Source organism: Tasmannia lanceolata, unplaced genomic scaffold (genome assembly GCF_043159265.1).
Source record: "Tasmannia lanceolata isolate RefF3 unplaced genomic scaffold, GAP_Taslan_0.1 ptg000004l, whole genome shotgun sequence".
Lineage (NCBI taxonomy): Eukaryota > Viridiplantae > Streptophyta > Magnoliopsida > Canellales > Winteraceae > Tasmannia > Tasmannia lanceolata.
In genome coordinates this window covers 5,844,314-5,870,077 of record NW_027518681.1, presented here as the reverse complement: position 1 = coordinate 5,870,077, position 25,764 = coordinate 5,844,314, and the positions used below count along the sequence as shown (strand labels likewise).

Genomic DNA, 25,764 nt, shown 5'->3' with positions numbered 1-25,764 from the left:
ATTTTACAGGACTGTAGGGTTAAGTTGCATGGGTTTAAGTTTTAAGGCTGTGAACAAAGGGACCTAGTATGGGAAATAAAGCTTGCAAGTTTGGAGATTAAAAGAAAATAAAAATAATAATGGAGAGAAAAGAAGGAGAAGTGGAGAAGAAAGTAAAAAGAATGAAGATAAATAATATGGCATCCCGCCGGGGATCTTCTAGGACTCACACCATAGGGTCTAAGGCATCACACCTTAAGGTAAGATGGCATCACGCAAACTTAGATGATGGGGTTTCTAATTCATTAATATGTTGCAAAAAAGGGTCAAAGGTCATATATATATATACCTCCCACAAAATTTATATTTAGGGGAGGATTAAGAATCTTTATATACCTAAAACTCACCCAAATCCTAGTTGTGAACCCCAAGTCCTATCCCTCCTAGGACTCATATCAACTTATGAATCTTTTATATAGACTTCTGATGAGGAACATATGCGTATGGGGCCCGGTATGTGGCATATTTGCCCAATGGGACTTTTAGGGATTTTATTTCCATGTTATTTAATTTTAGGGATTTTATTTTCAATGTTATTTTATTTTGCCTATATATATATGAGGGCCGCATGTATGGCCAGATAGCTTTTAAAATAATATTGATTACAGATTCTCCTCTCTTATTTCTCTTCTTCCCCTTTCTCCTTCCCCTTCTTCATTCTTCCCTTTCTTCCCCTCTTCTCTTTTTCCTCTCTTATTATCCTCTTTCTTCCCCTCTTATTCTTCTTCTCTTTTTCCTCTCTTATTATCGTCTTTCTTCCCTTTCTCTTCCACTAGACTGTAGTCTGTAGGTAACAGGTAAAGAGACAGTTCTTCTTCACTGCTTCTCCTCCTATTCTTTTCCTCTTTCTCCTTTTCTCTCCTCCTGGCCTGCATTTCCTACTTAAAATAGAACTCAATATTCTAAGGACTCCTATTTTCTATCAATAGTAATGTCGATTGACTTATTCAAGTTCCTAAAAATAAACTGCACACTACACTGGCCCTTTAATATCCTACTACAAGCAAACTACTAATCAAACTTGAAATAAAATTCCTAACTTAACTCAAACTCCTAACACTACTAGGACTCTCTAATCACTGACCAATAGGATTTCTTCTTGATAAAGAGTGGGCCCCTTTCGGATTTAAGAGACATAGTGTCATCTTATGTCATAAGTGTCTATTGAATCTTAGTTGAAAGTGATACAGGCACCCTCTTTGATAATATCCTCAGAATTAATAAAGACAACCTCACATGACAATGGCACCCCTTTTGATAATGCCCACAGAAATGATAAGGACACCCAAAAATTTAAGGGAGCTGGGGATGATTCCCATCAGGATTACTTTGTATTAGTATGGAAACAGGAAAATCATGTTGTGATTTTAGCTCTATATATGGATGACATTGTAAGGAACAATCAAAGAAAATCAATGCAGATAAGTACTTGGAAGAACATGTACAAAACAAATATTTGGGGCAATGATGCTACTTCCTTGCTATTAGTTTATCACAATTGAAGCATGTTATTGATCTCTTAAAAGAGATTTATTTAAGCACTCTGGTAGTTATTGCCGTCTTGTTGGTGGGCTTATTTATTAGACAATTGCACATTTGAACAATGCTTATTTATAGACGTTGGAAACATTGATTAGAACTTGAACTTCATGCTACTGGAACTTTGCAGCAGATATCAATGATTTCATCTAGTGGAGCATGGTCTCCTGTACCTTCATCTTTCCTTGCATATAACAACTCCTTCCCCTTGAAGACAAAAGTCCCTCCCTAATGGTGATTTCAAAAAATAAAACAATATAAAATGGAGATTTAACTGCTAGTTCAAGGCCTGAAAATGAGTTGATATTCAAAAAAGAAAGTTGTCGGCTATCCAGAAACAGGAAAGGCAACATACTTGTTGGAAGATGCTACTCCAATCTGGAGTGGCAGAAATGGTATAGTTCTTCGTAGCTTTCTGGAAGGACTCAGATCTTGAAAATACTTTTGCCTATAATCATCATTAGCAAAGAGAACAAAAAATTGTTATGAATTACTAGTGCCATTTCTTTTTATACCTGGGGGATTAATCTTGCATCTAGAAACAGAACTGTTTTAAAACATTAAAAAAAGAAAAGAAACAGTAACTGCTTTCAATTCTAAAATTGAAAAACTTACAATTGTCGGATTGAAGAATGTGCGACCCAAACCATAATACAAGCCCAAAGCATCATATGCCTGCAAAAGCTTACTGTTACTAGTAAAAAACCGACATAAGGCAAACTTGTAAACTGAGTACTTACCTTGCGGTGGGGATCTGCATAAAGGCAATCCAATGGAAATGGTAGCTGCAGAAAAAAGAATAAAAAGAAATGCATTAGCTCATAAGAACAAGGAACTCAGCATGCAATAATGACTCCACAGCATGTTTACCACCACTACAGAAATTTGGAAAATGCATCACTAAAAGTATTTATGGCTGTAAACCATTAACAAAAAGATCTGACATATATCTAGCTCTTTCTAGTGGGAGAAAACCTGTAAGTTGCATCTTAACTCCGAAACAATAAGAACGTACACAGTATTTATTGTTTTCAAACAGAAAATTATCAATAAACTATGCAAATTCAAAGAGAAAATTATCAATAAATTATGCAATTTCTCCTCTTCTCCGTCCTTCCTTAACTCCATATGTTGATGTGGGCATCCCCAAAGTCTAGAATAAAATTTATAATTAAAAATAAAAATAAATCCCAAAGAAAAAAACTGCACAGGTCTCCCATGAAAAAAAAACCAACTAAAATAAAGTTTTTGGCTAATGGATGATGAAGCTGGAACTGGTTTCAGTTAGGATAAGTCTCAGATCCCAGTGTCGCAGGCTCGTCAAAATAAGCCAAGGCTACTATAAGCCTCAATATTTTTCGATCAACCATGTCACCAAGGGTGGCAGATGATTCCTTGGAAGAGGACTATCCAACGGGAGATTAGCTAATCCAGGTGCCCATGTTCAATGGAGGATAACTCTGTGCAATGGCTAGGTTACTTCTGCTCACAATTCAAAATTCAGGAAGGATTCCTGAAAAATAGTTGGCTGAACCAATGGCCAGCAGATTCTGCAAAATCTAATACAAATAGCAATCCTAACAGGCTTCCAATAATGTTTTCAATTTTATTCACTCAATTGTGTTAAAACTTCGAAGGTTTAAGTAATTATGTGCCCATTAGGACTCTTTCAGTCTTTTTTCTTGTACAAGCCTAATATATAAATATCAAGTTTGTGAGAGGTCAGATTAAGACTCATTTTTTCCCAACCATCTCTCTCTCTCTCTCTCTCTCTCTCTCTCTCTCTCTCTCTCTCTCTCTCTCTCTCTCTCTCTCTCTCTCCACCATTGTTAACATGGTATTAGATCTTTAGGCTAAATATTCTCCACCTTCTTCTTCTCTTCTTCTTCGTTACACAGCAAAAAACAAAAAAACAAAAAAAAGAAGTGTAAAGAGGGTTGGAGAAAACCACCGCCGCCCCTTGACCAAGACACCGCTCCCCTTTGGAGCTGGCCCGCCTCCACTAGGGCATCCAATCGCTGCCGCCGCCGTGTCCCGCTGCTGCTCAGGCATTCCGTTGCCCGCCATTACCAGTCTGGTGCCATTGTTTTGATGACGTAAGCCCCCAACGCCGTCGTTTTGATGTCGTAAGTCCACAATTTGTCTATATGGTTCTTGTTTTGGGCTTAGAAAACTGGATATTGGGTTGGTTTGGTGCTTCGATCACATCCGAACGGCGTTTTGTTGGATTCTATATGATCGGAGGGTCGGCACCCCCTATCACCATCTGTTTTGGATTAGTTCTATGAAGTGTCTAGCAATTTTCTGTTTTGGCCGCCCGTTGTTGTGACCGGTTTCTTGTGGTTGTTTGAGGATAGTTGGCCTCTACTGGTTCTTCAACTATGGAGATTCAGAATATACTGATGACATCCTTAAATTGGATGGCTTGAATTATCCTCCATGGCGAATGGCTGTTAAAACCCTTCTCCTTGCCAGCGGAAAGTTGAGTATATCGAGAAGGATCTCCCCGATAGTGAGGATAAGTTGTATGGGAAGTGAGGCAGGAAGATCCTATAACTAAAACACTCCTTTAGAACAGTATGGAATCCAAAGTTGCTGGCCTCATGATGTATCTCAGATCTTCCAAAGACATCTGGAAACGAGCTAAAACCTTAAATTAATGGGTAAATAGTTTGACTAGGCTCTGTGATGTGTACTCGGAAGTCCTGAATTTAAAGCATGGAGACAAGTCTATTTCTGAATTCTATTCTCAGTATGTGACTCTCTACGAGCAACTTGATATGTACTTGCCATTCACGATTGATGTCACTGCCTCAGCCAAGCATCAACAGGATCTGTGTGTTGTTCAATTTCTGGATGCTTTGGGGTTTACGGTCTCTTGACTCTCTTCCCTCTCTTGACGAAGTATTTTCTTGGGTGCAGAGGTCTATGGGAGTTGATGGAGGCCGTAAAACCCACTTCTGCACTCACTATTTTATCAACCACCTTGCTCTTCTCAATACCCAATCGCAATATCTCTAATACCTCTCTACCACATCGACGTAGTGAACGAAATCGTCGACCTCAGCACTGGGCTTCCCAAGAAAGGATAAAAGAGTATGCTCTAGGATGCATGGAGGGGGATGGCCACAAATTGACTCAAAGGAATGGAAAATGGAATATATTTGATGTAACCTAGCTTTGCTACTAAATTGATGCAAACCTAGTTCTGATACCAGTTTGATGCAAACCTAGGGTTCGATCACTGACTTTTGGAAATTTAGGAGCAAAAAAAAGGTTCTAATTCAATTATAACCTTAGTTGTAAATTCCGTTTCGTTTCGTCCGGAATGGACGAAACGAACCGGTTTCGTTCCCATTCCGGAACGGAATTCCAGAAATTTCTTTCCAGTGGGAATTTCGTCCCATTCCGGCCATTCCCGACGAAATTTTCCGGAATCCGGAATTTCATTCCGGCCAGAATTGTGTATAACGGCTAGTTTGACTGGATTTTGCAGAATTTACAACAATGCCTCTGCAACGGCTCTTTTGGGTTTTTGATCATTTTAGCCTCAAAATGTGACCGTTTATAGCTGTTGGGAAGGGTATTTTAGTCATTTTTAAATGCATAATCAATTAAAAACTCTATAAATAGCCTTTTCCCTACCTTCTTCTCCTCCCCCTTCACATAAGTGATTCTCCTTCTCCTTCTTTCTCTACTTTCACTTACACTATCTATTCTTCTAAATTTCCTACAAGTCTACCCTCTTCTTCAACTCAATCAAAGTTCATTTTGGAGCAAAGGGAAGGCCTACATTCAACTTACCACTACAAGAAGTCAAGAACTATTTCCAAAGGCTTACAAATTACAACTTACAACTTACACTGCAAATTTCAAGTGAAGGCTTACAAGTTACACTACAAATTTCAAGTGAGTGAAGGCTTTTGATTTTTTGGGATTTTTCTCATATTTTTTAGTATTTTTTTGTGTGACCGAAAAGTTTCGACCGGAATGGACCGGAATGACTGAAATCCCATTGGAATTCCGTTTCGGTGGCCAAACCGGAACGGCCACCAAAACGGAATTTACAACTAAGATTATAACAGTAACATGCATTCCCAAAACGGTTTGAACAAAGCATAATAATCAAATTCAGCTAGGTTATGCATAGAATTTCTAAACTTTAGAGTTCATTCATCAAAAAAATTAGTTCATTCTAAACACATTCTATACAATTATCCCAAAAGATAACATCTAACTAATGAATAAAATCATACTTAATTCAAATTTTCCATCGAAATCAGATCTATAAAAATAATTATGGCAAAAAAAATACTAACGGGGTATATGATCAATGATGAATTGGAGGATCTGGGTGGGTAATCAAGTGACAAGGGTTAGGGAATGATTAAGTAAGGGTTGTAAGGGTGATGGCAAAGATAGGGATCCGCACCTAAGAGTGACGTGCTAGGATTTGTGATAACAAAGATAGGGATGGTGGGATCCGCACCTAAGAATGACGTACTAGGATAGTGCCTCGATGGTCAAATGGAGGATGTATCCAAGAGAAGAAAGAGAGAAAGCTAGAGTGAGGGAAAGAAGAGCTGATCTTAGTGAAGATAAAGAGAAAAGAATAGTGAATCAAGAACAAGAAAGAAATCAAGAGGAAGGAAAGAGATCGAGATCAAGATTAAGAGGAGAGATCAAGATCATCAAGATGAAGAAAAGAGATCGAGATCGAGAACAGAGAAATAGTGTTTTTACTTCTATATGAACCAATGTTTCACTTTTACCAACTTAGCATTCCATGGCATGATCACCACGGGCTTGGTTTTCATCGAAATAGCGTTTCTCTGGGAAAGGAAATTGAAATGACTTCATATTCCCTTTCATTGGGAAGTTTGTTTGCCATGAAATGTTCATTGACTTCATTTTTCTTTCCTTATCTACAAGGAATATTCCAAATAATAGCCCTTTGAGTTTCCTCCCAAATTAACTGCACAGGGAAAGTAAAGAGGATTTCTTTTTTGCTTTTACTCAGAAAATGACGTCATTTTACTTTCCTTCTACTTCTACTTAATGTGCATCCAAACAGACCCCATAAGAAATCTGTTGGAAAACAACCATGTAACAAAGGCCTATGGGGCCCTAATTCTTCCGAACTCGTAACTGAGATAGTTGGACCTAGAGTAATAACCAAAAGTGAATACACACCAAGGCAGTTGGCTCTTTGGCATAAAGTCACGGGTATGCTCCCTGTTGACGAGTGTTCGAATCCCGCCTCCGACTTACCTGATACACGTGGTGTGTGTGTCGTTGCGTGTATCCGTAGGGACTAGTCCTACTCCCGAAGGGGGTGGGGACATCCTACGTCATAAAAAAAAAAAAAAGTGAAACTGGTGTAAAAGAGCAATATATGTATGTTCTCCTGAGCAACCAAAACAGAATTCGTGAATACAGGGCTAACCACATCAGTATTTTGGGCTAACAGAAAGTACCATACATCCCATCATGCATTATCAGATACAATTTTGAATTAGATTTACGGGCTTGGATCCAGAATGGTTCATGTGCAATTAACAATAAGCATACAAACAATAGCCCAGAGGTTTCAATTTTTTTTATTTTTTATTTTTTGAATTGGAAGCCCAGAGGTTTCATTAGAAGCAAGAACAAAACTATTAAGACATCAGTGCATAAAATCCAAAAGAAGATATAGCTAGATCAAAGTGGGATGCTTCCATCAACAAGGTTTGGCATACTTCAATCCTAAGAAAAAGGGATGCCACAAGAACGTAAACAAGTAAATGATGGAAAGTGAAGTTCAAATACATGAGGAACTACATCAAATGTCACTTATTGACCACACAAAGAGAGGATAACAAAGATGAATACCCGTTCAGCCAGAATACGAGCTTTGTTGGGAGTACCTACACCAATTGCAATTAGTTTCACACCAGCCGAATCAAATGTTGGCTTCAGGTCTTTCAGGGCAGAAGCAAGTTCCCAGCTTCAAAAGCCCAAATCAATACAAAGAAAAGATCTTTAGTTTGTCTGGAGAAATGCGAATTACAAGCATATCCTGCATTCTAGAAAATTAATCAATTTCTTGTTAAAAAAGCAATGAAATGTACGAGATGAAAGCGTCCAATCTTACCAGAGAGGGCATCCAAAATGCCTCAAAAGCACAACAACGGCCGTACCCTGAGGTGGGAAAGAAAAAAGAATATTTCTTGTATTGAGTACCAAGGCGATAGAATAGGCATTAAAACAGGAAATATATATTGAATAGCAATTGTTTGTAAAATAATTCTCAACTAGCTTGCAAATTGAGAAAAATGAGATGGCAAAGATGCACTATGTTTTAAACCAACAATTAATTCTCAAACCCTACTAAATAAACCCTATGAAATCATTGTTGTAAACAGCTTCAAAATCACAAATTGTTGAGAAAATCCACAGCACAAATCCGATCTGATCGTGCAAAAAATAAACGGAAAAATAAAAAAACAAAGACAAGCCATAAGATGAACACTGAGATTTTACGTGGTTCGGCAAGATGCCTACATCCACGGGCAAGAAACACGATCTTCCACTATGAGAAAAAAAAATACAAGGATTACAATGGATTAACCCAAAACCCATAAACCCGCAACCCTTTCCTTGATTCTCTCACCCAAGATCGTTCATAGAGAGTAACCTGAGAGAAACCCTTTCCTTCTCTCACCCAAGACCGAACATCGAGAGTACCCCGACAGAAACCCTTTCCTTGCTTCTCTCACCCAAGACCGTACATCGAAAGTAACCCGAGAGAAAACCCCGAGGAGAAATCAATTCCTCTCTCTCTCTCTCTCTCTCTCTCTCTCTCTCTCTCTCTCTCTCTCTTCCTGCTCGCGTTCCAGCTGCCACACTGTTCTTGTGAGGAAGAACTTCTTTTATACTAATGTTTTCATAAAACCTAAGAACTAAAGAACCCAAACTTTCGATTTTGTGCCTCCCACTATAACCATGGGAAACAAGGCAACTACCCCAACACAAATGAAGTGTAATTTGAATGATTTCAACAGTTCAACACTACACCCAATTCAAAAAAGAAAAAAGAAAAAAAAGCATACTGCTATAACACCACCCAATTAACAAAACACTTGTCAATCCAATCAAAAGCAATTTCCAAAAACGTCTTTCAAAGAAAGGAACGAAACTAACCTCATTTTGATCCCAGAGATCTTTAAACATAACGGATTCACCCGTTGAAGCACTCAAAATGGGAACGTCAAAGAGAATCTCACTGACGTTTTCATTAACACCCGATTGAGAAGCTGTTGCAGCCATGACTTTGGATCAGAAAAAAAATAAAATTTAAACCAGAGAGGGCTTATTTCTTCTCTTAAATGGGCTGAAGAAAATTTAATGAAATTAACATCAAACATGTCACCTTCTCACAGTTGGCCTCTCCCATCGGTCTTACTCACCATTTTCTTAAATGAAGCAGCAATCGTCTTAAATGAAGTGGAAATAAACCCCACAAATACTACTCTTATATGAGAAAAATGATTGTGCGGTCGACCCAAACACAATGCACCTGATTTTTTGTACACACCCTGTGATGGGGCCTTGCAAATGAATGATTTTGATCAACACAAAAAATATGGGACCCAAGTGTTTGGGTCCTCGGCCGCACCTAAACTTAGGTGCGGTCGACCGCACAATCTTATTCCTCCTCTTATATATATGCTTAAGGGGGTAAAATTTTCATTTACCGTCTACAAAAACAGTAGCAGTTCCAGTTCCTAGTAAAGATTTGAATGATCTTGTCAATGGTGAATTATCATGATGGATTTGTTAACCTTTGTGGGGGTGAAGGAAAAATCTTTTGTTTTTTTTAACATTTTATGGGAAAAAATCTAATCAAATGAAAATGGCCTCTTGATAAAGAGTGAGGTAAAAGACATTTATTTTTTGCATGTCTCTATCGTGAAGAGAGCGAATCGTGACATGAGTCTGCTAAAGTATGCTCGATGAATCGTTCATGTGGCTTCATTTATATTTCACATGGGTCCAATAAAGCCAACTTAATGAATTGTTCGGTTTAGGTGATGAGTCTATTCATCTCGTGGACCACCTTCAGTTTTGCCAATTGTGCATGCAGCATACATGAAGGGTTAATCAATTTATATCCGTTGTTAATACTATGCCTATTGGAACATTTGAAATCAAATGAGTCTATTCATCTGCACCGGCTTATAGAAACTCGACTTCCAAGTTTCTTGCAAAAACAGTTTTACATAGAACCTTAACCACCAGTTTTAGAGGCCCACATGGACCACATAGCCATGTTCGGATTTTTTCAACTCGATCAGATGATCTTAGCCCTTGGCCCATCAAGTGTCTTTTCTTTTCTTTTTTCTTGTTCCGCCAAGAAAAGCTAAACCTTTGATTTTTGTAGGTCTTAATCTGATGAAGGGGATGTTTGTTCGGCAAGAGACCAAAACCCACTATGGGTCGCATGGTCCAAGATATCAACCATCTCAATTGCACTTTGTTAGAATTTATGTTGACGAATGGACTCTTCTTTAGAGGTTCTTATTGGTTTGGAAACTAGGATGGAACCATCTCGGCCATGGTACATTTGGCACATTCTATGGTGATGAATCGTGTTGATACATTTGCCCATAACCATCACAACCCTTCCCGATAAGCCCCATTATTTATTTATTTTTTGATGCAGTAGGGTATCCCCACCTCATTTTAGGGTGGGACTAGCACCTATGGATGCACGCAATCACCCGTAAACCACGTGCATCGGGTAACTCACTCAAACTCACGTCTATGGGGAGCAAACCCACGACGCTAAACTCACGACGCTAGCCGAGAAGCCCCATTTATTATCAGATGAATCTAGCCCTTTGATATGTCTTAATGGAGTCATGGTTGTAAGGGTTTTGGCAAAACTCTAAAGTTGCACTTAAAAAACACCAAGTAGTACTCCTCTTTGACCATTTCTTAGATTGTGGCAACCCACTGAGAGTCCCAAACCGATTATTGAACTCAATATAAAACGAACAGGGCCTTAGTCAAGGACTAGCTAACCGATTGTGTGTGCCGAACTGATTCTAAGGCCATATTCGTTTCAGATTGTGACAGCCAATTGTGAGCCCCACAACCGATTATTGTATCAAAATTACATTTAGGCTCTGTTTGTTTGAGATTGTGACCACCGATTGTGAGCTCCACAACCGATTATTCGATCAAAATAACATTTAGGCCCTGTTCGTTTCAGACTGTGACAACCGATGGTGAGAGCCCCCAACCGATTATTCGCACAAAATTATGTTTAACTTTGGGCCAATAATCAGTTTGGGCTCTCACCATCGGTTGTCACAGTCTGAAAAGAACAAGGCCTAAAAGTTTGGCAACGTTGAAGTCGCCATATTCCTAAAGCCCTGTTCACTTTAGATTGTGATAGCCGATTGTGAGTCCCAAACCGATTGTTGGACTCAAAATTATGTTTTATTTTGAGTCCAGCAATCAGTTTGGGCTGGGGGTCACAATTGGTTGTCACAATCTAAAACGAACAGGGCCTACGGGACCAAAGATTTCACATGTGAGATAAGACGATTACAAGGTCCAGGTGCCAAAAACTTGCCACCTTGTTCAATAGAATGGTCAACTTCTCAGCAATAGTACATGGGTAACTGGAGAAGAGCTATAAAGGAACTACGTCCCAACTATTTTATCAATTCGAGGATGAAAACTTGAAATCAAGTTCTCTCAATCCCTTGGGTAATGATGCCGATAATCAGTCTCAGTCTCGATTTACCTCGAGAATTGTAAGGAATTCTCCTGTGCGAATGTGACCAATTATTCCAAAGGTAAAAGATGATATGGTACCTATTACTACAGTGTGTTTAATATTGATCTAGAGACACTAATAAAGGCAACATGGATAAGTGTAAGTCTACAAAAAGTGTCATTTTCTTTTTTAAAAGGACTACACAATACACTATGCTCCAATGATTAGATACAGATTAACCTGCACTATAAATCTAACAATTTCCAGCTTGTAGGATAGAATCAGGGTACATTTCTAACAATGAATTAATAAAAGATACACCATACCTTTACAGATATTGCATGCATTTGAGCAGGCAATGAAAACATCTGGCCAATACCAAATATAAATCACCAAAAGTTACCATTTCAATCAGGCACTGATATGAAATGATAAACCCATGGCACTTACAGGAACCATTTAAATAATTGTTTATGTGGACATAATGATACATAATTACATACCCTATATAGAGGTTGGAAATATTGATTAGAACTCGAACTTCATGCTACTGGAGTTTTGCAGCAGATATCAATGATTTCATCTAGTGGAGCGTGGTCGCCTGTCCCTTCGTCTTTCCTTGCATACAACAAATTCTTCCCTTTGAAGACAAATGTCCCTCCCTAATGGTGACAGAAAATACAATATAAAATGGAGATTTAACTACTAGTTCAAGGTCTGTAAATGAGTTGATATTCAAATAAAGAAAGTTTTCGACTATCATACCTGTTGCAAGACACTACTCCTATCATCTGGAGTGGCAGAAATGGTATAGTTCTTCACAGCTTTCTGGAGAGACTCAAATCTTGAAAATACTTTAGCCTATCAGCATCAGTAGGAAAGAGAAATAAAAATTGTTATGAATTACTAAATGCCATTTCTTTTTATACATTGGCGACTGCTTTAAAAAAAAATTTAAAAAAATTTAAAAAAAAAAAGAAAGAAAGAAAAGAAACAGTAACTGCTTTCAATTCTGAAATTGAAAAACTTACACTCGCTGGATTAAAGAATGTGCAACCCAAACCATAATACAAGCCCAAAACATCATATGCCTGCAAAAGCTTACAGTTAGTACTAAAAGAACCGACATAAAGGCAAACTTGCAAACTTAGTACTTACCTTGCGGTGGGGATCTGCATAAAGGGAATCCAATGGAAATGGTAGCTGCAGAAAACAGAATAAAGATAAATGGATTAGCACAACAAAACAAGGAACTCAATATGCAACAATTACTCAATCAGCTATAAATGAGAATAACCAATTCTAATCTTGGCCCTCTGATTTACTTTCCAAATGCCTAAAATAGAATAGGATATCCAAACAAACAACTATCTTCCAAAACACATTAGCAATGGCTAACCGCATTTAGGTTGGAGTTAAAATCCGCTGAATAACATGCCATACAAAAAGATTAAGTTGATATGTGAGGAGGGAGGAGATTAGCTGGAGGCAAAAGTCACGGGTTACGTGGCTGAAAGAAGGGGATATGAATACCCGATTTTTTCATCGGATGGCGTCTTGTCGTAGATGGGTGAATGCAATCAATTGTCTGCTGGTGAATGGGTCTCTTGTAGAGGAGAAAGAAGCCATTCGAGACCACATTGTGAACTATTATCAGCAGCTGTATTCAGTAGAGTATCATTGGTGCCCGAAACTTGCTGGCCTCAGCTTCCAAAAGATTTCGGAGGATAAAGGAAAATGGATGGAGAGGCCTTTCACCATTGAGAAGATCGAACTGGCCCTTAAGTCCCTTAAAAAAGATAAGGCACCGGGTCCGGACGGCTTTCCTGGCGTTCTACGATCAACATTGAGATATTTTCAAAGCTGAAATTTTGGGGTTCTTCCAAGAATTTCATGAGAGAAGAACTCTGAACCGAGCTATCAATACCACCTTCATATCTTTGATCCCTAAAATCGAAGCGCTGTGGAAATCAAGGACTATAGACCCATTAGCTTGGTGCATGGGGTTTATAAGATTTTAGCAAAAGTCCTAGCTGGAAGGTTAAAATAGGTGATGGGTGAGGTGATTTCAAAATTTCAAGGTGCTTTCGTGAACAAAAGACAGATCCTTGATGGGGTACTTATTGCCAATGAAATTTTGGACTCAACAAAGCGTGAAGGAAGAATAGGCCTGATTTTCAAAGTAGACATTGAGAAGGCATATGACCATATGGATTGGGTTGTTCTCGATTATATAATGGATCGTATGGGATTCGGAACCAAATGGAAGGGATGGATGAGGGCTTGCGTATCATCGGCTTCATTCTCCATACTCATTAACGGCTCGCCGGAAGGTTTTTTTAACTCTTCAAGGGGAATTCGTCAAGGGGATCTGCTATCACCTTGTTTATAATAGTCGCTGAAGCTCTGAGCAGCCTATTCTCTAAAGCGGAGGAGCTCGGCTATATCCAGGGGCTAAAAATATGTGAGAACTCCATGGTGGTATCTCACTTGCAGTTCGCTGATGATACACTCGTTTTCCTACAGAATGATGCAAAGCAGGTAGCCAACCTCAAACTCCTTTTTAAATGGTTTGAAATGTCTACTGGGCTGAAAATAAATAGGTACAAATGTGCAATAGTGGGTATTAATGTTGACACTAGTAATCTCTCGAGATACGCTGATGTAATGGGGTGCTCATCAATTTCTTTACCCATGTCCCACCTTGGGCTACCGCTGGGATTCGGCGTACCTTCAAAAACTCAGTGGGACCCGGTAGTTGAAAGGATGGAAAGGAAATTGGCATCTTGGAAGAAAAAATACCTATCGTTTGGAGGGAGAATTACTCTGATCAAGGCAGCCTTGGCAAATATGCCAGTCTATTACATATCTCTATTCAAAATCCTGGCATCGGTGGCGAAAAGATTAGAAATGTTGCAAAGAGATTTCCTATGGGAAGGGTTGGAAGTTGGCAGAAAACTTAAGCATTTACTAAAGTGGGAAACGGTGTGTAAACAAAAAAAAATGGCGGGATTGGGACCAGAAAACTGAGATTACGGAATAAGTCACTTTTGGGAAAATGGCTATGGCGTTTCGGCACTGACAAAAACGCTTTGTGGCGGAATATCATTGGGAGAAAATACGGAAGTGGTTGGGGAGACTGGGTTTGTCGAGAGCCGCCACGCGGCAAAGGGTCAGGGGCCTGGAAATCCATTAATTCAGTTCGAGACCTGTTTCTCCCCTTAATTCGGTTTAAAGTGGGTCCAGGAGCGAATGTCTGATTTTGGCTTGATTTATGGCTAGGGCAACAAACACTCAAAGATAGGTTCCCGGATCTATTCAGGCTGGCACGCGACCAACAAGCTACTGTGGCTGATAACATAAATGCAAGGGTGGGGGCTGGAAAAGTGGTGTGGGAAATACAATTGCGGAGGAACCTCAAAGACGATGAAATAATAAACTATACATCACTACACCTGTTGGAGGGCTGCTATTTTTCACATAACACGGAAGACGGTCTTCTATGGCAACCTGAGTCGGAGGGAGGATTCACTGTCCGATCATTCTTTCATCAACTGTGCAACGAGGAAGGGGTTGATGCCTGTCGGAAAAACATATGGGGCCAATCAATCCCGCCAAGAATCTCGGCATTCGCTTGGATAGTGACACATAACTGCATAAACACTGAAGAAATGCTTAAACAACGGTGTTTTCAAATAGCAAGCAAATGTGTATTATGCGGTGCGGCAGAGGAGACAATTGATCATCTTTTTATCCATTGCTCGTATGCAAACAGAATATGGAATGGCATGTTTAGTTCATTCGGGATCCAATGGGTAATGCAGGGACAAATATCTGATGTTATCCTATATTGGCGTGAGGCATTCTACAATTGTCTGGGTGCAGCACTATGGAGTCCCCTACCATATGCCATTATATGGTCCATCTGGAAGGAACGGAACAATAGAATTTTCGCCAATAAAGCCCGGTATTGGAAGCATGTAGTGCTAGAAATAAAATTATCTCTCATTTTATGGGCAAAGGCAAAAGGTAAAATCCCATACTCAACTGGGATGGCTCTGAGAAATTGGAAGGTGGTGTTACACGAAAGAAAACCTCGGATAGCAATCACTCCGGAATGGGTGGCTCCTGGAGAGGGGTGGTTAAAACTTAACTTCGATGGCAGTTCACTAGGAAACCCTGGACCGGCCGGTTTTGGGGGTTTAATTCGTGATTCCTATAGTAGAACTATAGTCTCCTACTCCGGATCAGCGGGAATATGCGATGCAAATGAAGCCAAGGCTCGGGGGTTGTTATTCGGCCTGCCGTGGTATGCCAATCGTAATTTAGGGCCGTTGATTGCGGAGGGGGACTCATCAAATGTGATAGCTTGAGCCAGCAATCTTGGTGGTGGGCCGTGGAGATTGCAGAATACACTTGATGAGATTCGAGACCTCGTCAGGAGCATCCGTCCACTTTTAGTTCAGCGTAGGAGATCGGCAAATTCCTCGGCGGATGAGTTAGCAAAAGCAGGGGTTCTTCTAACGGAAACAAATGTCACTTGTATAGAATCTCTACCATCTCAATAGGCTGATGGCCATTGAATTATCACTTGTACTCTTGAGCTGGGACATCTTGTCCCAATTTGAATCTAATAAAATTCACTGTTAATTTTCAAAAAAAAAAAAAGTGAAGCATGAACCGAATTAATTTCTAATCGACAAAGGATGAAGATCCGCACAAGAAAGCACTAAAAAATTTCGTGGTGGTTTTGAACAATAAAAAATCCAAATACAACAATTGGGCTAACTGAAAGTACGATATATCCCATTATGCATTATCAGATGCAATTCAAGAGAAATCATTCTTTGAATTATATTTATGGACTTGGATCCAAAATGGCTCATATGCATATAATAATAAGCATACAAACAATAGCCCAAAGGTTTCTCTAGAAGCAAACAAAAATCTATCAAGACATCAGTCCACAAAATCCAAAAGATGATATATGTAGCTAGATCAAAGCTGGATGGTTCCATCAACAAGGTTTGGCATACTTCCTTCAATCATGAGAATAAGCAATGCCACAAGGACATAAACAAATAAATCATGGAAAGTGAAGCTCAAATACATGAAGAACTACATCAAATGTCACTTATTAACAGCACAGAGAGAGGATAGCAAAGATGAATACCCGTTCGGCCAGAATACGAGCTTTGTCGGGAGTACCTACACCAATTGCAATTAGTTTCACACCAGCCAAATCAAATGTCGGCTTCAGGTCTTTCAGAGTGGAAGCAAGTTCCCAGCTTCAATAACCAAATAAAAAGAAGAAAAGATCTTTAGTGTGGCTGGAGAAATGTGAAGTACAAGCAGCATTCGAGAAAATTTATCAGTTTCTTGTTAAAAAGCAATGAACTGTACCAGATAAAGGCATCCAACCTTACCAGCAAGGGCATCCAAAATGCCTCAAAAGCACAACAACGGCCATACCCTAAGGGAGAAAAGAAAAAAGAATATTTCTTGTATTTCAAAGTGATAGATAGGCATTAAAACAGGAAATGTCTATTGAATAGCAATTGTTCGTAAAATAATTCTCAGAGAGCTTGCAAATTAAGAAAAATGAGATGGCGACAATGCACTATGTTTTTAAACCAACAAATAATTCTCAAACCATATTAAATAAACCAAAAGGCAACTGTTAAGTGTTGGCATTCTTAGTTCCTAAATAATCGTGCAAAAATGAGCACTATGTTCTTCGGAGTAAAACAACTAAAATGTAAATTAAAGCAACAGACAGAAAGTTCTTGCCATTGCAATAGTACTTAGAACTTCCCGAAAAGTAGCAAGGTCAGAAAGTTTATTGTACTATGATTTTTATAAAGGAGGTAAACCAATTCTACATTGTGATAGATGTCGAAATATGTTATGAACCTAAATTAGTTCGCATTGCGATTGATCTTCTTAGAGGTAAGATCAGCATCTCGACCCACTTCGAGGGGAGGGTCAGTCCTCTTTTGTGTGAAAAGGCACAGTTTTCGGGATAAACTTCTCCATTAATCATGATAATAGAAACATTACAATTAATAAGCCTTCTAGAAGTCAACGACCAACCCTGTCACTCATAAAAACTAGGACCAACTAAGAGCATAAGTAAATGAATGCTTACCCATAATCTTTATCACAACGAGTCCTGATAACTGATGACTCTAATCTTACCTTCCTGATAATATCCTATGAAACAAATAACTATTTCATTTATCATCCTAGGTACATAACATTCCCCCCCTCTTGAAATCAACCTTGTCCTCAAGGTTGGATAAATAACGATGCAGTTGCTGGTGCTGCTTTGACCTAGCTTGTACAGTCACACAGTTGTTTTACCACGTTGACATCCATGGAAGCTATGTGCATCTCCACATGAGACCATGTTTCAATGATGAATGCATATGAATTCAAAAGGATTATTCACATAACTTTTACAATTTCAAAAAAAAAGGATTGACTTTGCCCTACTTTATCGGGCAGCAACATGAATGATTGGGTGTGATGGAAAAACAAGGGAAATACATATGATATGGGCAGGAAAAGAATTTCAGCAAGTTTGGAGGGGTTTGAGTTAGGCGAACCCGAATTTTGGGATGAGTGATAGCATAGTGGATTGTATTTAAGTGTCACGCATTTAGGCGAGGAATTAAAGGAAGTTTCTTTTGATGGTAATTGTGAATGAGTAGCAAAGTAAGAGTTTGTGGGGAAATGGAAAGGTAGGGGAGGCCTTTGATTGAATCATTTTGACCTCGATACGTCTTGGCCATAGTTTTAAATTTCGTCCGACATCCGAAATTTCGACAGAAATATTTCAGTTCAGGCTTGGACTGAAATAAAAAAATACATTGAATCGGATTTTTACATGATTTCTCCGAAATTTTCATGAAATTTCACCGATATCAAAATTTCAACCAAAATTTCGTTTTTCACCCTTATTTACAATATTTCTACCGAAATGTTAAAGATTTCCACCGAAATTTCCGCCATTGGTGGAAATTTAAAAAAAAAAAAACCAATTTCTTGTCAAAAATTTACATGATTTTAGCCGAAATTTCCACTGAAAATGGAATATTTCGGTTTCAATGGTGACCGAAACCGACACCGAAACCGACATTTAAAACCTTGGTCTTGGCATGCAGCCATAAGATAAACCAAACTTTTTCATGCCCCAAGACATACATTAAAACCACCGATATCGCCATACAAGCCTTATATCGTGACCGTAGATATTGTTCTTTACGGTCTTCAACAGCTCCCGGTCCGTCTAAGTTCTCATCATTGGCATCAAAACCTAAACTAGTAGCAGGACCCCTATGCCCATTCTCTCTGTATTGATCGTACACCTCCCTCTTCTGTGGATCACTCAGTCCCTTTGCCAGCGCATTAACAGGCACGATGGCCGTTGCATAAATAGTGTAGACCAGACCAAGTGTCATCACGGCCTTAAACACCAGAGCATTCCACACCTTAAAGTCTATCAACAACGAGAAGGTTTGATTGGTCAAGGCACCGGCGGAGAGTTCAAGAATCAGACAAGCGACGACTGATCCCTAAAAGCATGTATTTATTTTGTAATATTGCTCTCTTATAAGGGCATTATTGTCTTGTATTTTGTATGATGTAATATAAATGGAACTCACAACCACAATAGAAGTGGGTTGTCAAATTATTCAAATGTTTATCTTCTTCATGGTATCAGACGATCAGTTGATCCTCGGATAATTATTCACAAAATTTTCTCTTCCTTTATTCTCTCTCTCCCTCTTCAACTAACGAATTTTGTTTCTTCTTTCCATCTTTTACATGGCTTCTCCAACAGTTCCTGAAATTGATAACAATCAACAACCTCAAATTTCGATTCCCCCGCTCACCACCAGTTTTACAATCTTCTTCTTCAACCTTTTCTCATCCTGTTTTCGAAATCACAAACATCAAATCCCTTGTTTCCATCAATCTTGATCGTGAAAATTTTATTCTTTGGCAAACTCTTTTTATTCCGACTCTTAACAGTCATGACGCTCTAGATTATGTTGATGGTACTTCTATTCCTCCTTCCATTATAAATGACTTAGGAATTCCTGGTGTAAATCCCGATTTTCTTCAATGGAAACGAGTAGACGTTAGAGTTGTCTCTTTGCTTAATGCAACTCTCTCTACCGATGTCCTCAAACAAATTCTCAAACCATACCAATCACTCACTGCTCGTGAAACATGGACAGCCATTGAAAAACTTTCCATGATCAAGCAAATGCAAGATATCTTCAATTGAAAATAGAATTCGATGATCTTAAGAAAGGTAGTAAAACAATGGATTTCTTTCTTCAAAAAATCAAAACAATTTCGGATTCTCTTACTGCAATAGGACATCCATTAGAAGATGAAGATTTAGTCATGGAAACTCTTAGTGGCCTTACTTCTGAATATGACAGCTTCGTCGCTGCCATTACTTCACGACTTCCCCTTGCTAAATTTGATCAAATATGTCATATTCTTCTCGCTCAAGAACATAGAGTCGTTCAACATCATCCTTCATCTCCGCCAATAGACAAAGCCTTTTTGCCAACCGCGGTCGAGGTAATCGTGACGGTCGTAACAATCGTGGTCGTGGCGGACGTGGTGTTTCCTTCACCACCACAAATTTCAATTCAAATCCGTCTTTTAGTCATGGCCTAGGAAATTTTATTTCCCGTCCCTACAATCAGTCAAGAGATTTTCTTACTCCTCAATTCAAAAATTCTACTAAAAGTATTCTTGGTTGTCCTCCTCAAATAATTCCTAAAAATGATATTTGCCAAATCTGTAGTAAACCTAACCATACTGCTTTTGCATGTCGAAATCGCTTCAATCAAGCATATACGGCGGATCAACTAGCTACCTCTTTTGCAGCTAAGAATATTAATGATAATTGCAATCAAACTTGGTATCCAGACACAGGAGCAACATCACACATGACTCCTTCTGAAGGTATTGTTTCCCCCAAATCTCCTTATTTTCGTTCTGATCGAATCTACGTGGGAAGTGGTAATTTATTACCTATTTCGCATGTAGGTAATTCCATCTTAAAAACTTATAGAAGAAAGACCAGGATGTCATAATCGATTATGCCATTTGCTTTGGGAATCACGGACAGAAGAGAGAGCTTCTTCGGTAACGGGTTCAACACGAGCGAGAGATGAAGGAAGTGGATATAAAGATCCAGGATTATCGCAATGTAGACGAGGAGTCTTCGTCAACAAGTCCTTTACACAAAAACCAGAAGAATTGAATTCAAAACAAACATTAATGTCATAAGTGAATTTTTTAACTGATAGAAGATTTTTTTAATATTAGAGACTACTAAAACATCATTCATTTGAAATTAACGATTAGAAGTTTTTAAAACGGAATTACCTACATGCGAAATAGGTAATAAATTACCATTTACCACGTAGATTCAATCTGAACGAAAATAAGAAAATTTGGAGGAAACAATACCTTCAGAAGGAGTCATGGGTGATGTTGCTCCTGTGTCTGGATACCAAGTTTGATTGAAATTATCGTTAATATTCATAGCAGCATAAGAGGTAGTTAGTTGATCAGCCGTATATGCTTGATTGAAGCAATTTCGACATTCAAGAGCAGTATGGTTAGGTTTACTACAGATTTGGCAAATATCATTTTAGGAATTATTTGAGGACGACGACCAAGAATATTTTCAATAGAATTTTTGAATTAAGTAGGAAAATTTCTTGACTGATTGTAGGGACGAGAAATAAAATTTCCTCGGCCACAACCAAAAGACGGATTTGAATTGAAATTTGTGGTGGTGAAGGAAATACCACGTCCGCCACGACCACGATTGTTACGACCACCACGATTACTTCGACTACGGTTGGCAGAAAAGGCTTTGTCTATTGGCGGAGATGAATGATGATGTTGAACGACTCTATGTTCTTGAGCGAGAAGACTATGACATATTTGATCAAATTTAAGAAGAGGAAGTCGGAAAGTAATGGCAGCGACGAAGTTGTCATATTCAGAAGTAAGGCCATTGAGAGTTTGATTTCTTGAAGAAAGATATCCATTGTTTTGCTACCTTTCTTAAGATCATTGAATTCTACTTTCAATTGAAGATATCTTGCATTTGCTTGATCATGGAAAAGTTTTTCAATGGATGTCCATGTTTCACGAGCAGTAAGTGATTGGTATGGTTTGGGAGGGTTGTTTGAGGACATCGTTAGAGAGGGTTGTTTGAGGACATTGGCAGAGATGGTTGCATTAAGCCAAGAGACAACTCTATCGTCTACTCGTTTCCATTGAAGAAATCGGGATTTACAACAGGAATTCGTAAGTCATTTATAATGGAAGGAGGAATAGAAGTATCATCAACATGATCTGGAGCGTCATGACTGTTAAGAATCGGAATAAAAAGAGTTTGCCAAAGAATAAATTTTCATGATCAAGATTGATGGAAACAAGGGATTTGATGTTTGTGATTTCGAAAACAGGATGAGAAAAGGTTGAAGAAGAAGATGGTAAAACTGGTGGTGAGGGGGGAATCGAACTTTCAGGTTGTTGATTGTTATCAATTTCAAGAACTGTTAGAGAAGCAATGTAGAATATAGAAAGAAGAAACAAAATTCGTTAGTTGTAGAGGGAGAGAGAATAAAGGAAGAGAAAATTTTGTGAAAAATTATCCAAGGATCAACTGATCGTCTGATATATGTTGGATTAAATCATTGTTACGTGCACTTGACATTTTTCTTCCATATCCTATGACAATTCATCGCGCCAACATTGGAGCAACATATTTGGTGGCGAATCCAATAATGCATTCAACTTTTCGGGAAAAGTTGAGCGAAAAGAACTTCAAGTTTTGTATACTCCTACAGAAAGACAAATTGCTGACATTTTTACAAAAGGGTTATCATCATCATGCTTTGCGTATTTGTTGATGGTTTCTTCTAAACCCGCTCAAATTGTGGGAGCGTAAAAGCATGTATTTATTTGGAATTCCATTTTTTGTAATATTGATCTCTTATAGGGCATTATTGTCTTGTATTTTGTATGATGTAATATAAATGGAACTCACAACCACAACAGAAGTGGGTTGTCAAATTATTCAAATGTTTATCTTCTTCAATCCCAAGCACTATGCAATCGAGTAGGGAATTCCCCTGAAAATGACGTTCCCGTCCAAAGAGGCTCCAAAAGTGACTGTCAGGTTCATGTGACGTGACCCCCTGAAATGTTGGCACTGATTGAAACTCCCACAAATAGTCTAAAATCGTAGGCTAATGTAGCTGCTATCAAACCAGCAAGTGTAATAGATCCGTCACCAATCAGCTTATCTGAAACTTGTCGAACTATTCCCTCAGTTTCAGATCCATGGGGGTGATTCTCTCCAAAATTAAAATTCGTAACCCAAGCATACTTCGGTTGAAAGTTGACGCATCCATCACCGCGAACCCTTTCTCGCCATCATGATGAAGAATCTCCAAAGCTAGAATGTGGCTTCACATCAAAAAGTGGTTGAGCTTGCACCTTCAGGTTGAATACGCTATGAAACTGCAAATTTGATTCTAATGGAGAACGACCATGGAGTTGCGGGCGTAGATGGGATGACCACGGTTGGAGACATTGTCGAACCCGGTTCAGTAGATCTTGGGAAGGAATGAAATTGTGTTTTTAAAGTGGGAGAGAAATTTGCCGAGAGCTAGGATAGTTAAATTTCTCATACCAAGTTTCTTTCTGCAGGAAACGACCACGTACCTTAGGTGGACCTCTTACATTGATGCACACGATTTTGGTTGTAGATAAAAAAAAATTGTTACGAACCCAAATCAGTTAGGAACGTGATTGATCTTCTTAGAGAAAAGATTAGCATCTCGACCAACTTCAAGGGAAGGATCAGTCCTATGAGCGCAAAAACACACTCTCCAGACTAAATTTCTTCAATGATTTGAAAATAGTTTACTTACATGTTAAATAGAAAACCCGGTTTGCAACCACTTACCAATTTCTCTAGAACTCCTACCCAGACCAATCTAGATACCATAACCCTTATCTCTAAGACTCTTACCCATACCAAACAAGTGGATAGCAAACTCAAAGCTACACAAATCTAAACTAATTTATTCCACCCAAGTGGAACCCATCTAGGTTTGTAACATTCCACCCTTTCTCGCCATCAGTTTGCAATGTGATTGATCTTCTTAAAGGGAAGATTAGACTCTTGACCCACTTCGAAAGAAGAGACAGTCCTCCTTTGTGTGCAAAGACACCATTTTCGGGTTAAATTTCTTCATTAATTGTGATAATAGAAGCATTACAATTTAATAAGCCTTCTAGGAGTCAACGACCGACCCTATCACTCCTAAAAACTAGGACCAATTAAGAATACAAGTCAATTAATACTCACGCATAATCCTTATTGCCATGAGTCCCACAAACTAATAACTCTTTTTTTTAATGGTAAAGAATTAATGAATACAAGTTAATGAATACTTACCCAAAATCCTTATCGCCATGAGTCCCACAAACTAATAACTCTTTTTTTAATGGTAAAGAATTAATTAATCAAGAAGCGAAACAAGAAGAACCCCAATGATTGAGAAGATCGAGCCACACAAAGAAACGAAGCAAAAACCGTACAAAGAGCCCAAAACAATCAAGGAGGGAAAAAGTCGAAAACCTCCAACCCGTCCCTTGAAACCTCCTCCGAGCTAGCCTATCAGCCTCACTATTTGCCGATCTTCTTACACAATGAAAAGCAATAGAGGATCCCGCCACACGATCCGAGATCTCGTCAATCCATCACGCAAACCACCGTGGGTGAGCCTCGCTTCCTTTCAACCATCTTATCACATTCAAAGAGTTGCCCTCTACTATGACCATGTTTAGGAGCTCTCGGACAATCAATCTAATACCTTGGTAAACCAATCTAATCTGTGCCTCATTTGAGTTGGCGAACCCAATAGGACCCGAATAGACCCACCCATAACGTATTTCTGCTTTCATCTCTAAGAAGGCTGCCTGCTCTTGCCAGCCCCAGGTTACCCAAACTAGAGCCATCAAAGTTCAACTTTAGATAACCTCTACTAGGTGGCTCCAAAACCTGATTTATGGACGGCCTCATTTTCCTACTATTACCAAAAAAACACTCTTATCCAAGCAATGGTTAGAGCTAGAATCTTAACGTATTCAAAAGTCCTAGCATTCCTTTCTTTCCATAGCACCCATATCATCGCTAGTAGTATCACATTCCATAGGATTTTACACTAACTAATAACTCTTATCCTACCTTCCCGATAATATCCTATGAAATAACAAATAACTAATTTATTTATCATCCTAGGCGCGTAACAAAATCATTCTTGTAAACAGCTTTGAAATAACAAATGAAGAGTAATTCGCATGATTTCACCAGTTTAACACTACACCCATTAAAAAAAATACTGCAATAAAACCAGGCAATTAACCAAACACTGTTCAATCCAACAAAAGCAATTTCCACAAATATCGCAAAAAAAAAAAAAAAGGGAATGAAATTGACCTCATTTTGATCCCAGAGATCTTTGAACAACACGGATTCGCCTGTTGAAGCAGTCAAAATGGGAACATCAAAGAGAATCTCACTGACACTTTCATTAACACTCGATAGAGAGGCTCTTACTGCACATGGAGACCTCTTCTTTCTCTCTATGGAAAATCCCATCGAACGGCTAGGATTCCGTGATGGAGGGATTAGAGGGCAAATCGAGGGAGAAAGAGAGCTCGAAGAAGAAGAAGAAAAGACAAAGCGAGGTTGAGAAAATAGGGTTATTGCAGACAGAGCAGCCATGACTTAATCGCGCGATTAGTAAAAATCCGTAAAATCCAGAGTTTTTGTAAGGAAGAAGAAAAATCAAGAAATTGATAGAAAGAAAAAAATTTTTGCTCTGGCTCTGTTTCTTTCCACGCAAAATGAACTTAAAACTAGGGGTGCAACTTGCAACTTGGGTCGGGTTCAACCCAATTTTGCTCGGGTTGGGTTGGGTTGGGTTAGGGCTGGGAAAAGCTAACCCAATTTAATTTTGGGTGGGGTTCGGGTTGAGGCCTTGATAATCCGATCCGAACCCAACCTCTGTTCTCTAATTTTATCATGATTTTCTCAGGGTTATGTTTTTTTCTTGTATTTTTCTGTTTGGTTGAGGTGAACCTAAATCTATCCTGACTCAACCTGACTCGATTTGGAAAAAAACAGATTAGATGGGTTTGGATAGGGGTGAGAGATTTAGAGGCGGATTGGGATAGGGTTTGACAATCCTTGACTTGAGGTTCTGTTGGGTCGGATTAGGGTTGAGGGAATGCTATCTCGGGTAGGGTTAGGGTTGGCCTTAACCCAGTCCAACCCGACCCGAGTTGCA

At 38.9% G+C, this 25,764-nt stretch overlaps 2 protein-coding genes across 4 annotated transcripts; both read right to left on the bottom strand.

Moving 5' to 3' along the window:
- Positions 1-1,396: 1,396 nt before the first annotated feature.
- On the bottom strand, positions 1,397-9,044 carry LOC143876128 (thioredoxin-like protein AAED1, chloroplastic). Of its 2 annotated transcripts, XM_077377781.1 has the most exons (8): positions 8,993-9,044; positions 8,764-8,876; positions 7,715-7,761; positions 7,453-7,567; positions 2,319-2,363; positions 2,194-2,253; positions 1,934-2,026; positions 1,397-1,806 (listed from the first exon to the last, which is right to left on the bottom strand). In XM_077377781.1, exons 2-8 carry the CDS (start codon positions 8,791-8,793, stop codon positions 1,687-1,689), a joined length of 510 nt encoding a protein of 169 aa, XP_077233896.1. In that variant the 5' UTR covers positions 8,794-8,876; positions 8,993-9,044; the 3' UTR covers positions 1,397-1,686. The 2 variants fall into 2 exon arrangements, with proteins under 2 accessions (XP_077233896.1, XP_077233894.1); XM_077377779.1 differs by lacking the exon at positions 8,993-9,044 and having other exon boundaries at positions 8,764-8,954.
- A 2,574-nt stretch (positions 9,045-11,618) lies between these two features.
- Positions 11,619-25,297, bottom strand: LOC143876127 (thioredoxin-like protein AAED1, chloroplastic). 2 transcript variants are annotated; one of them, XM_077377778.1, is made up of 7 exons: positions 25,032-25,297; positions 24,912-24,952; positions 16,524-16,638; positions 12,509-12,553; positions 12,382-12,441; positions 12,116-12,211; positions 11,619-12,012 (listed from the first exon to the last, which is right to left on the bottom strand). In XM_077377778.1, exons 1-7 carry the CDS (start codon positions 25,197-25,199, stop codon positions 11,893-11,895), a joined length of 645 nt encoding a protein of 214 aa, XP_077233893.1. In that variant the 5' UTR covers positions 25,200-25,297; the 3' UTR covers positions 11,619-11,892. The 2 variants fall into 2 exon arrangements, with proteins under 2 accessions (XP_077233893.1, XP_077233892.1); XM_077377777.1 differs by adding an exon at positions 16,777-16,823 and having other exon boundaries at positions 24,912-25,293.
- Between the last annotated feature and the right edge of the window lie 467 nt (positions 25,298-25,764).